Here is a 12,799-nt window from a genome sequence, read left to right as displayed (position 1 = left end):
TTGTAAGTTAATTGTGTTCAATACACCTGTTTGTAAGTTAATTGTGTTCAATACACCTGTTTGTAAGTTAATTGTGTTCAATACACCTGTTTGTAAGTTAATTTTGTTCAATACATCTGTTTGTAAGTTAATTTTGTTCAATACATCTGTTTGTAAGTTAATTTTGTTCAATACATCTGTTTGTAAGTTAATTTTGTTCAATACATGTTTGTAAGTTAATTTTGTTCAATACATCTGTTTGTAAGTTAATTGTGTTCAATACATCTGTTTGTAAGTTAATTTTGTTCAATACATCTGTTTGTAAGTTAATTTTGTTCAATACATCTGTTTGTAAGTTAATTTTGTTCAATACATCTGTTTGTAAGTTAATTTTGCTCAATACATCTGTTTGTAAGTTAATTTTGTTCAATACATCTGTTTGTAAGTTAATTTTGTTCAATACATCTGTTTGTAAGTTAATTGTGTTCAATACATCTGTTTGTAAGTTAATTTTGTTCAATACACCTGTTTGTAAGTTAATTGTGTTCAATACATCTGTTTGTAAGTTAATTGTGTTCAATACACCTGTTTGTAAGTTAATTTTGTTCTGTCTTCTACCTATCTTTCTTCTACATGTATGTCTGTCTGTCTGTCTTCTACCTGTCTGTCTTCTGTCTGTTGGTTTTCTACCTGTCTGTCTGTCTTCTACCTGTCTGTCTTCTACCTGTCTGTCTGTCTTCTACCAGTCTGTCTTCTCCCTGTCTGTCTGCCTTCTCCCTGTCTGTTTTCTACATGTCTGTCTTCTCCCTGTCTGTCTGTCTGTCTTCTACCTGTATGTCTGTCTGTTTGTCTGTCTTCTACCTGTATGTCTGTCTGTCTTCTACCTGTCTGTCTTCTACATGTCTCTGTCATTTTGTCTTCTACTTGTCTGTCTTTATCTTCTACCTGACTGTCTGTTCAAATAACGGGCCTAGGATGTGGTATTGACGCATGCGTGGAATCCTAAGTTGTGGACATGTTTTGCGTGCAAGTGCTATATGGCCTGTCTGAAGCTGGACTCTGTTTTGTCTTATGATTGCTACGTCTAAATTGATGCATGTCGTTGTAGTCTATGGGTGGTGAGTGTCAGTGTGTCCCCCTCCTCCCTACACTTTATGTTCATGTTTGGACTTAAATAGATTCACGAGAACCTTCGAGAAAACGTTCATGAAATTAGAATGCTTCAAATTAACATTCTGTTAACATTCGTTAATACAATGAAGAACCCCACTGGGGGAGCTTACAGCGCTCCCCCAGACCCCTTAGCTGTCAAGAGAAAGGGCACTAACATGACCAACATAAATATTTTGCGCTTATATGAATAGGGGTAGGGTTTACTATGCATTAGGGTTAGGATTTGGAAAAAAATCCCCCCCCCCGAAAGTTCTGGATCCGCTAGTTGCCGTTCGGTGTAATGCCTCATAGCCCCACCCCCATAGATTGAGTGACTGTACAGACACGTAGCCCCTTAACTCTCAGAGTTGATTGCTTGGTGTGATCTGCTCACAAGCCACCATGGGTCGTCGCGATCTGGGTGACGCCAGAAACTACGGGCCTTCTCGGATTCCTCCCAAGATTTTAAGCACTTCTCATAATTGAGTGCTAGGATTTTTGCCTTTGCCTGTTGGTGCTTCGGGATTCGCAACAGCAAACGCACCCTCTCTTGCCATCAAAGGATAGTATTGACAATTTATATTAAGAATGCACACTGATTGATTCTAATGATATTTGTAACCAGCCGTTATTCAACTTCCTCCTTTCTTAAATGAGGGAGAGGGATATGGCGCCATCATATTCCTTCACCTTGCAACTCTACCGAAATTAGACATTTTTTAAAAAATCTGAGGTATCTAGAGATGGATTTAAAACAAGATTACAATTTGATCTAGATTTAGAATAAGACTTAGAAATAGAACTTTTTTTTAGAACTTGAACTGAATCATATGAAGAATAAGTTGAAGATTAAGAACTTCATTTGAAATAAGATCTAGAATTAAATCTAAATTAAAAGTAAAAAAAAAACATTATTGCAAAAAGTGATACCATAAAAAATTCAATAAGACACTATATATTGATTTTTTTCCCGATTTCTCTTTATTGAATTAAGCATGAATACCAATACTGACTGATGTTTGTCTCTGAGGTAACAACAACTGTACCACTATCTCTGCCTGCTTTGGTCTCTGATAGAGAAACAACTTCTGTCACGCTGTAACGGGGCTTAAATTTCTGGAACTGTATTAGTGTCATGGCCGAAGAGTGCGTCTTAAAGACAGCGATGACTTCAGTGAATGATCTGTGAGATGGTTGGCTTGATGGCGTATTCGAAGGGGTGATCGATGGCGGTTGGGTGACCTAGTCAGTTCACAACATCACCACCATCTCCTATTCCTCCTCTGTTTTAACTTCACCTTCACCAGTGGACATCTGGTCATCTTGCCTTCAAATAGAAAGAAGAATAAGAAAAACTAGATAAGTCGTCTGCAGATTTAAAATTTAGGCGCCCTCGTATAACTTGGCGCGCCACACGTTGATAGAGTACCTCGGAGCAATGATTGATTGTTGGTTATGGTGTGAGGATGATGAATTTTGCGAAATGTGAAACGGCAGACGATCTTGATACAGGAGTAAAGTTGTTGTTTTGTTGTGAGCTAGATTTTGTTTAAATATCAGTTTATTTCATTACTATTAGATCTATATCTCATCTCAAATCTGTGAATATTGTAATAACATTTAAATTGAGTTTTATTTCATAAAAGAAGTTTATTCAAGCTATTTACAATTGTTTTATTTAAATATAAAACGCTTAGATTGGTTCATTTGTACTAGTTGCTTAGAGCTACAACCCAACGACCGACCTACAACAAGGGGGACACGACGGCGGAAAAAAATGTTTTATTTTCATTTCAGTTATTGACCCATGTTTGAATATTGGTAAAATGATATTATTACCAATGTTTTACAAATTAAAATATCTCAACTAATAGACGTCATTTCATCTTCTAACAAGACCTCGTCAAATGTAGACCGCGAGAGACGTATGTAACAATATGGGTCAAAACTTTTTCAAGAAAACATTTCAAAACGTCTCTCTGGGATTCTTTCTGAAATTTCTCTTTTAAAAATGGTCGAATATTTTTCGTGACTAGTTGCGTTGTTAAATTAAACTCATCAATGGTGGCCTTTTTGATATTCTCTATTCTTACTATAAGAAAAGTAAAGGCGTTGCAGACGCCAGGAGAAAGAATTTCTGAAGCTGAAAAGATACGATTATAATGCAGATCATAAATTAACAAATTTTAAAACATTTGCAGAGCTTTAAAGCGCTCTCCCAAACACGTCTGACCAGTTTGGTGGCGAACGTAAAATTGTCTGGTTGTAAAATGTTGAGAAACACATGGACTTAAGCTCTGTCTCACTTGCCTTAGATTGAGAAACACTTAGACTTAAGCTCTGTCTCACTTCCCTTAGACTGAGAAACACATGGACTTTTAAGCTCTGTCGCACTTGCCTTAGATTGAGAAACACATAGACTTAAGCTCTGTCGCACTTCCCTTAGATTGAGAAACACATAGACTTAAAGCTCTTTCGCACTTCCCTTAGATTGAGAAACACATGGACTTTTAAGCTCTGTCTCACTTCCCTTAGATTGAGAAACACATAGACTTAAAGCTCTGTCGCACTTGCCTTAGATTGAGAAACACATGGACTTTTAAGCTCTGTCTCACTTCCCTTAGATTGAGAAACACATGGACTTTTAAGCTCTGCCGCACTTGGCTTAGATTGAGAAACACATGGACTTTTAAGCTCTGCCGCACTTGCCTTAGATTGAGAAACACATGGACTTAAGCTCTGTCTCACTTCCCTTAGATTGAAAAACACATAGACTTAAAGGACTGTCACACTTCCCCTGAGGAGAAAGACTGCGCGGGAAAATATTTCTTTACATTATCTCGGTATGATATGCGTAGGATCCTTCTCAGCCACGTTTAGCCTCTTTTCACCCTGCCACCTCTAGAAGCATGGGTGGCCTTTGGGAAAATGATTATATTAATATACATTTAATTGTATTTCAAAGTAATTCTATATTGTCTGCAAAATCCAACTCAGTTTTGTTATACCCGCATGGCAACCCGAATGCAGCCTGATTAATGTTTTGTTTTAATGATATGTTCGATGGCTAGAAGATAAGATTGAACTTCATCTCTCACCCCATCTCGATGTTGAACAATTCCATTATTCCATCGTCTGCTGTGACAGCTTGATTCGCATTAGACACGTCGCTGAATCTGGACAAATTGTTGCTAGATGCCTTATTCTCTTATTATTTTCCGAGTGATTCAGATGAATCCTTTCAAACGCTTTTTTTTAATCACCAAAACTGATCAACATCCTTTGTTGGTATCCCAGGCTTTGTTCCATGATGTTTAGCAGGATGAAAATTAGTTCAGTGCTTGATTTATACACGAGTATAAATGTTAAACTGTTTCTAAATTCAATAATGTTACATTTTAATTTATGAAATAATTATTGATAACATGTAAAAAACACAAAAAAACGACATTTTACAATAGAATTGAAAAACATTTTCGGTTGTAACTAATTAATTAATTAGCTTACAGTTTTAATGTTCAACAAAAAGAAACAGAATAAGCATTTTTTTTAAGGAGGATTTTTTTTTCCTGGGGGGGGGGGGGGTGACACATCGCGCTTACCGCACTGCGTGACACCGACACTAGTGACGCCACTGCGAAGAAGAATTGATCTTTATGCATGTTCTTACCTGAGCTGAGTGGAGAAACGAGTGGACACCTGGCGGCCTGGATTCTGAGACGTCGTACTTCTGGTGGAGTGGCGGGGAGTTGTAGGTCTGCTGGTGACATTCGGATCCGTCCTGGCGGATTTATCGTCCGTGAAGTTACAAGCGAAGTGAACTGAAGGGAATATTGTGGTCTGGACAGCAGAGGATGAAACACAAGTACAAGCATAACATGAAACATTTGGAAAGATAACATACCATATGGAATTAATAAGGTCCATATCCAATGAATAAGGTCCATATCCAATGAATAAGGTCCATATCCAATGAATAAGGTCCATATCCAATTAATAAGGTCCATATCCAATTAATAATGTCCATATCTAATTAAAGTTGTCAATATTAAATCAAGTTGTCCATATTGAAGTCATGTTGGCCATATTTAAAATGGGACGTAATCATCTTCTTTTTTGAAGTAACATCTGTATTATATAAGCTAAGAAGATACTGATGTTGTTCATATTAAGGTCATGCTGTTCATTTCAGAGTCTTGCTTCCGTATTAAAGTTCATATTAAAGTCATGCTACCACATTAAAGCCATGTTGCTCATATTAAAGTCATGCTACCACATTAAAGCCATGTTGCTCATATTAAAGTCATGCTAACACATTAAAGCCATGTTGCTCATATTAAAGTCATGCTACCACATTAAAGCCATGTTGCTCATATTAAAGCTATGCTTCCATATTAAAAGTAAAGTTGTACATATTAAAAGTCATGATGTTCATATTAAAGTCATGATGTTCATATTAAAGTCATGCTAACACATTAAAGCCATGTTGCTCATATTAAAGTCATGTTGCTCATATTAAAGTCATGCTACCACATTAAAGCCATGTTGCTCATATTAAAGTCATGCTACCACATTAAAGCCATGTTGCTCATATTAAAGTCATGCTAACACATTAAAGCCATGTTGCTCATATTAAAGTCATGCTAACACATTAAAGCCATGTTGCTCATATTAAAGCTATGCTTCTATATTAAAAGTAAAGTTGTACATATTAAAAGTCATGATGTTCATATTAAAGTCATGATGTTCATATTAAAGTCATGATGTTCATATTTAAGTCATGATGTCCGTATTTAAAGCTTCCATTCGACACTTTCTACAGGTACATAAAAACACAGAGGCGAGCTGCTGGTGACCTAGGAAAGATAGGAGTCAGCACAACTCTAGTCCACCTCTAATCTCCATTTGTTTTCATTTGACCTCGTGAACTCCTGGACTTTGGAAAAGTTGTCTAGAGCGTTTGAATTGTAGAGACTTCTGAAAATGAGTGTCATACCGAGACCCAAAAAATTAAATCCAGTGTTCTTTAATATCTACAAATTTTATTGGTAAAACAGACAATAGATTTCTTTTGTATCTACAAGTTTTATTGGTAAAACAGACAATAGATTTCTTTTGTATCTACAAGTTTTATTGGTAAAACAGACAATAGATTTCTTTTGTATCTACAAGTTTTATTGGTAAAACAGACAATAGATTTCTTTTGTATCTACAAGTTTTATTGGTAAAACAGACAATAGATTTCTTTTGTATCTACAAGTTTTATTGGTAAAACAGACAATAGATTTCTTTTGTATCTACAAGTTTTATTGGTAAAACAGACAATAGATTTCTTTTGTATCTACAAGTTTTATTGGTAAAACAGACAATAGATTTCTTTTGTATCTACAAGTTTTATTGGTAAAACAGACAATAGATTTCTTTTGTATCTGTCGACATATACAAGCGACTATACATTTATTGACTAAAATATTATATGGGCAGCATGGGCGTAGCCAGGATTTTTTTTCGGGGGGGGAGGGGGGAGGGTTTGGGGGGGGATTTTTTTCTAGCATGAGCCCTAGGAGCTCCCCCAGCGCGGGGCGAAGCCCCGCCGCCAAGCACTATTTCTGGTATTGAAAGCCAACTAAATGCATATTCTGAGGTATCTACAGTGCATTTTCCTGCTATTAAAAAGTTTTATTTCAAAAACCTAATGTGCTATTCTTACTGACTCCCGCGCGTTCGGAGCATTTGACGTCAAGCTGTTTCCATAAAAATCTGTCACTGGTAATGTCTGAAGCCTCATCCCACCCGCCATGAGGACCTCCATGTATACGTGGCCTCTGACCCTTCATTCTTTCTACTCTAAAATAGGTACTTTCTGGAGTTAGGGAAAAAATTGTAAACTCCCCGTGCTTGCTAGCAAGGAGGTCTGGGGAGCGCCGGGAACTCCGCGAGCGCGGGGCATAGCTTCGCCGCCGAGCATTTTTTCCTATATTGAAAGCTAACAAAATGCATATTTTGAGGTATCTACAGTGTATTATCCAGCTATTTCAAAAACCTAATCTGCTATTCTTACTGACTTAGACCCTCCCGCGCCTTTCGGCGTATTTGGCGGCAAGATGTTTCCACAAAAATCTGTCACTGGCAATGTCTGAAGCCTCTTCCCACCTCCATGAAAGTGTGGCGCTAAATTGTACTAAAATATCATTGCAACTCTTCTTATGCGCTATTCATTTTGTCGGAGAACATGTCCAGCAAACCTCATGCGTAGCTCTCGCACAATCTTACTAAGGGGTCGTTTCCCAGTTCGGCATAGGATTTCCTTGATTTAGACCCGATCTCTATAACTGACTCCTAAAATCTGTCTTAGCCATCTTTGTTGAGCCACATTTAGTGTTTTTCAATTTCGGTAGATGACTATTCACTGCACTTTATTAATGGAGCCCAGCCACTGGTAAAAATGTGTAACCTCTCTTGAATACGCTCTTGGAATTAAGTGTCTGTAGTTTGCTTTAGATTTTATATCGAAAAGGGAAGTTTTATCGTCAAAATCATCTGTTGGGGGTTTTCCACCTCAAAATGCTCTTTAGGGGGATCTTAAACTCAAAACCATTTGGAGGGGGTTTAAACTTTAAAAAAAAAAGCCATCTGTAGAAGAGGGGTTTAAACTCAAAACCCCCGATTGGATTGGCTACGCTCAAATAATTTAAGTGTGTAATTTGCTTTTTTTTTATATTGAAGAGGTATTTTTAGCATCAAACCCCTCTGAATGGGAGTTTAAACTCAAAACCCCTTTTGGCAACGCTCATAACATTTTGAGTGCGTAATTTGCTTTTTTTTTCTTACACTGAAGATGTATTTTTTATCCTCAAACTCGAACCCCCTCTGGTAGAGGTTTTAAACTCGAACCCCCCTGGTAGGGGTTTTTAAAATCGAACCCCCCTGGTAGGGGGTTTTAAACTCAAAACCCCCTGGTAGGGGGTTTTAAGCTCAAAACCCCTTTGGTTGTGCTGGGGCAAGTGATGGTTTAGTATTAAAATCTCACCTAAAATAAACAAAATCAAAGCAAAAAATCAGTCACTAAATTCCGACTCCCCCCTTCGGGGGGGGATTTCATTTCGGGGGGGGGGTTTGAACCCCAAACCCCCTCCTGGCTACGCCCATGATGGGCAGTAGTCTGTCATTGCCCTATTAGCAATGAGAGAGAAGACTGAGAGAGAAGACTGAGAGAGAGAGAAGACTGAGAGAGAAGACTGAGAGAGAGAAGACTGAGAGAGAAGACTGAGAGAGAGAAGACTGAGAGAGAAGACTGAGAGAGAGAAGACTGAGAGAGAGAAGACTGAGAGAGAGAAGACTGAGAGAGAGAAGACTGAGAGAGAAGACTGAGAGAGAAGACTGAGAGAGAAGACTGAGAGAGAAGACTGAGAGAGAGAAGACTGAGAGAGAGAAGACTGAGAGAGAAGACTGAGAGAGAGAAGACTGAGAGAGAAGACTGAGAGAGAAGACTGAGAGAGAAGACTGAGAGAGAGAAGACTGAGAGAGAGAAGACTGAGAGAGAAGACTGAGAGAGAGAAGACTGAGAGAGAAGACTGAGAGAGAAGACTGAGAGAGAGAAGACTGAGAGAGAAGACTGAGAGAGAGAAGACTGAGAGAGAGAAGACTGAGAGAGAGAAGACTGAGAGAGAGAAGACTGAGAGAGAGAAGACTGAGAGAGAGAAGACTGAGAGAGAAGACTGAGAGAGAGAAGACTGAGAGAGAGAAGACTGAGAGAGAAGACTGAGAGAGAGAAGACTGAGAGAGAAGACTGAGAGAGAAGACTGAGAGAGAGAGAAGACTGAGAGAGAGAAGACTGAGAGAGAGACGACTGAGAGAGAGAAGACTGATAGAGAGAAGACTGAGAGAGAAGACTGAGAGAGAGAAGACTGAGAGAGAGAAGACTGAGAGAGAAGACTGAGAGAGAGAAGACTGAGAGAGAAGACTGAGAGAGAAGACTGAGAGAGAGAAGACTGAGAGAGAGAAGACTGAGAGAGAGAAGACTGAGAGAGAAGACTGAGAGAGAAGACTGAGAGAGAAGACTGAGAGAGAGAAGACTGAGAGAGAGAAGACTGAGAGAGAAGACTGAGAGAGAGAAGACTGAGAGAGAAGACTGAGAGAGAGAAGACTGAGAGAGAAGACTGAGAGAGAAGACTGAGAGAGAAGACTGAGAGAGAAGACTGAGAGAGAGAAGACTGAGGGAGAAGACTGAGAGAGAGAAGACTGAGAGAGAAGACTGAGAGAGAGAGAGAGAGAGAGAAGACAGAGAGAAGACTGAGAGAGAGAAGACTGAGAGAGAGGACTGAGAGAGAAGACTGAGAGAGAAGACTGAGAGAGAAGACTGTGAGAGAGAAGACTGAGAGAGAAGACTGAGAGAGAAGACTGAGAGAGAAGACTGAGAGAGAAGACTGAGAGATGACAGAGAGAAGACAGAGAGAAGACTGAGAGAAGACAGAGAGAAGACTGAGAGAGAAGACAGAGAGAAGACTGAGAGAGAAGACTGAGAGAGAAGACTGAGAGAAGACAGAGAGAAGACTGAGAGAGAAGACTGAGAGAAGACAGAGAGAAGATTGAGAGAGAAGACTGAGAGAGAAGACAGAGAGAAGACTGAGAGAGAAGACTGAGAGAGAGAGAGAGAGAGAGAGAGAGAGAAGACAGAGAGAAGACTGAGAGAGACAAGTTTGTATTCTGATGGAGGATCAACATGTCCAGACCTACCTGTGTCCCTCTGGCAGGTTTTTCTCGAATGTCTATCATGTTGTCAATCTGAAAACTGTTGGCCCAGATCATAATTTTACCGAGTTTCACGTTGAAGGTCAGTCTGTGAGAGAAAATGTGAGAGAAACTAAATAAAAAGACGGACAATGTGACTGGAAAAGCTACGAACTATCCAAGTGACAGTGGGAAACAAAAATGGAGAAAAATCCTCATTAAGGTAAACACGTAAAACCTAAACACGTTTTTTAAACAAATTGATTTCTCCTTGATGATAGTCTATATAGCGTCCCAATCTATTTAGTTCTTGTAAGTTTTATAATTCTTCCTTATTGCACAAAGTCTTTCCATTTAGCTTTGAACAATACATCCCAGCTAACAGGGGCGTAGCTAGGAATTTCCCATCATTTGGGGGCCCGAGGGGCTTGACCTCTTTGGGGGCCCCTGCATTTTTGCGTAATATTTAATTTTTAATGTAAAAAACACTCATTAGGAGCCCCCCCCCCTTCCCTAGCTATGCCACTGCCAGCTTATGATTTTACAAGGGACTGGAACTCTTTAAGTCTACCTAAAGTGGTGCGAAACTATAAGTCTATTTATTTAGTCAACTTTTTACTGAATAAAAACGTTTTAAGTCTAGTGTGGGAATGCTGAAGCAGTGGAAAAAAAAGTGTGCCAATTTTTTGTTAAAGGCCATTATACGTTTGAAAAAGTATAACCATCAAACAAGACTTTTCACAATAAGCGTGTAATCATTTTTGTAGGAAAATCGCTTGGGCCGTTTTCGAAACACTCTTCGGATTTTCAGTTTTTGTTTTTACTTTGTTCAACCCATGAAGAGTCTGGAAGCTAAACAGAAGTATGGTAACAAAAGAAAAAGTGGAAGCAATACGTTTTTTCCGCTTGAAATGTTTACCTGTAATTGTCATTAAGTGTTGGCGTGCCAAATGTTTACCTGTAATTGTCATTAAGTGTTGGCGTGACAAATGTTTACCTGTAATTGTCATTAGGTGTTGGCGTGCCAAATGTTTACCTGTAATTGTCATTAAGTGTTGGCGTGCCAAATGTTTACCTGTAATTGTCATTAAGTGTTGGCGTGACAAATGTTTACCTGTAATTGTCATTAAGTGTTGGCGTGACAAACGTTTGAAAGACGTATGTGTTGATGCCGTGATCATCCCACTGGGTACACTTTGGGTTGTACTGCAGACGTATTTCTTTCCAGATACCATACGGATTTTCCTTTAGGACGAAAGAGGACGCTATATTGTAACAATGTATACACACAATGAACTCAACATGTCTGTCAACAAATAGATCTACAAGTCTAGCAGTGCTGTTGACCCTCTCTCTCTCTCTCTCTCTCTAGCTCCTCATTCGTGATCGATTTTTTGTACAAAACGTTCAACGTGATCCACTCATGGGAAGGGGAGGACCTGTACAAAATGTGTATTAATTAAACAGACAAAGTGAGTTGGTAGAAGCTTTGCAGAAACGTAGTACTAAACGTCTTTAATACTAAACGTCTTTAATACTAATAATAACCTGCATTGCCGATTTCATCGACATCTCATTTCTCTAGTTATTCTAAACCTAAAAGATTAAACCAGCCAATAGTCAGAGCATCATCCATAGATCTAGAATCTAGATTGTAAATCTTTTAATGTAGGCCCTATATACAACTACAAAGAATAAATCAGCGATCATATATATGGCCTCTTTCAGTCGCGAAGCAACTATTGATCATCTCACAGAAATGAGGGCATTAGCTGAGGTCGGAACGATGTCGCCCACATCATTAGTTACCCCCTCTCCACGCAGCTTATGTATCTTAACTTTTTAAGTAAAGGCAATTGCCGATACAGTTTAGAGTCAGCGGACCTCTGATGCCCACACCCAATCTTGGAAATCAGTGACTAGTCAGAGCTCTATTGACAGTATTGATTTACTAGATCTAGAACCTTTATTTATTCTAATATCAAAACAATTACATCACAATTTAGATCTATATTTTTTAGTTCTAGACTAGACTCTAGACTAGATCTAGATTCTAATATTTATATGTCTAATTGGTATAGATCTAGATCTACCTGAAACCGCATGTGCGTCCAGCACCATGCGGAGATGTCATCAGGGGGGACCTGTAGCGCCTTCTTCGTTTCCACGCAGACCCTTAGTCTCAGAGGCTCGTTCAGGGGATTCCTAAACTCCCCGGGGACTTCCGGCTCCGTCCACTTGATCCTGAGCCCATACTGGTCCCACGAGTAGTCTCCGCTGACAGTCTCGGTATAGCCACGCGGTCTCTCGATTTCAGGATCCATATTTGGATAGCCTATATCCATGAAATAGTAAGTCTATTATAGAGATCTATATATAATGCCAATTTTAAACAACACTTTGTTACTTAGCTTCAGAAATTGAACTGCCTTTTTAAAAGCAAGATGGTGCTGTGAGCTTTTTTCGGTGATGAATTGTGATGGCGGGGCGTTCAGAAGAGCGCCATGGCCGACATTATCTTTTTGTTTTGAGAAGTATGACGTCACGGCGTAGTCAAAGGCCATTCAACAACAGCACTGCACCGCTAGGCACAGTTGCTTTTTGGATTTTAAAAAAATGTGTATTGTCACATTCAGAAAAAAATGCATGACTAGATTGACACATGAAATGCGTAGGACTTAATTATCTTCTTTGTTGAAGAAACGTCTTTAAACTACTATATATAAGTGCTTCTCTATGCCGATGATTGCGCCCTGCTAGCTCGCGATCAACGAATTTGCATTCGCTGCCGCTTCTTTCGGTTTACCTATAAACCTCGGGAAAATAGAAGTCATGTACCAGGACTCGCCCAATAAAACCTATTAGACCATTTCACAAACAGGCTAGATTAGACACAATGGTGAGATGTCTGATTGGGAAAATAAATAGAAACCTATTG

At 39.0% G+C, this 12,799-nt stretch overlaps 1 protein-coding gene across 2 annotated transcripts; it reads right to left on the bottom strand.

The window, feature by feature from the left end:
- Positions 1-2,089: 2,089 nt before the first annotated feature.
- Positions 2,090-12,417, bottom strand: LOC106052479 (uncharacterized). Of its 2 annotated transcripts, XM_013207864.2 has the most exons (6): positions 11,955-12,417; positions 10,976-11,106; positions 9,868-9,970; positions 4,802-4,971; positions 3,706-3,883; positions 2,090-2,458 (listed from the first exon to the last, which is right to left on the bottom strand). In XM_013207864.2, exons 1-6 carry the CDS (start codon positions 12,204-12,206, stop codon positions 2,450-2,452), a joined length of 843 nt encoding a protein of 280 aa, XP_013063318.2. In that variant the 5' UTR covers positions 12,207-12,417; the 3' UTR covers positions 2,090-2,449. The 2 variants fall into 2 exon arrangements, with proteins under 2 accessions (XP_013063318.2, XP_013063320.1); XM_013207866.2 differs by lacking the exon at positions 3,706-3,883 and having other exon boundaries at positions 11,955-12,415.
- Between the last annotated feature and the right edge of the window lie 382 nt (positions 12,418-12,799).

Source organism: Biomphalaria glabrata, chromosome 3 (genome assembly GCF_947242115.1).
Source record: "Biomphalaria glabrata chromosome 3, xgBioGlab47.1, whole genome shotgun sequence".
NCBI classification, from domain to species: Eukaryota; Metazoa; Mollusca; class Gastropoda; family Planorbidae; genus Biomphalaria; species Biomphalaria glabrata.
This window is presented reverse-complemented; position numbering and strand designations above follow the sequence as displayed.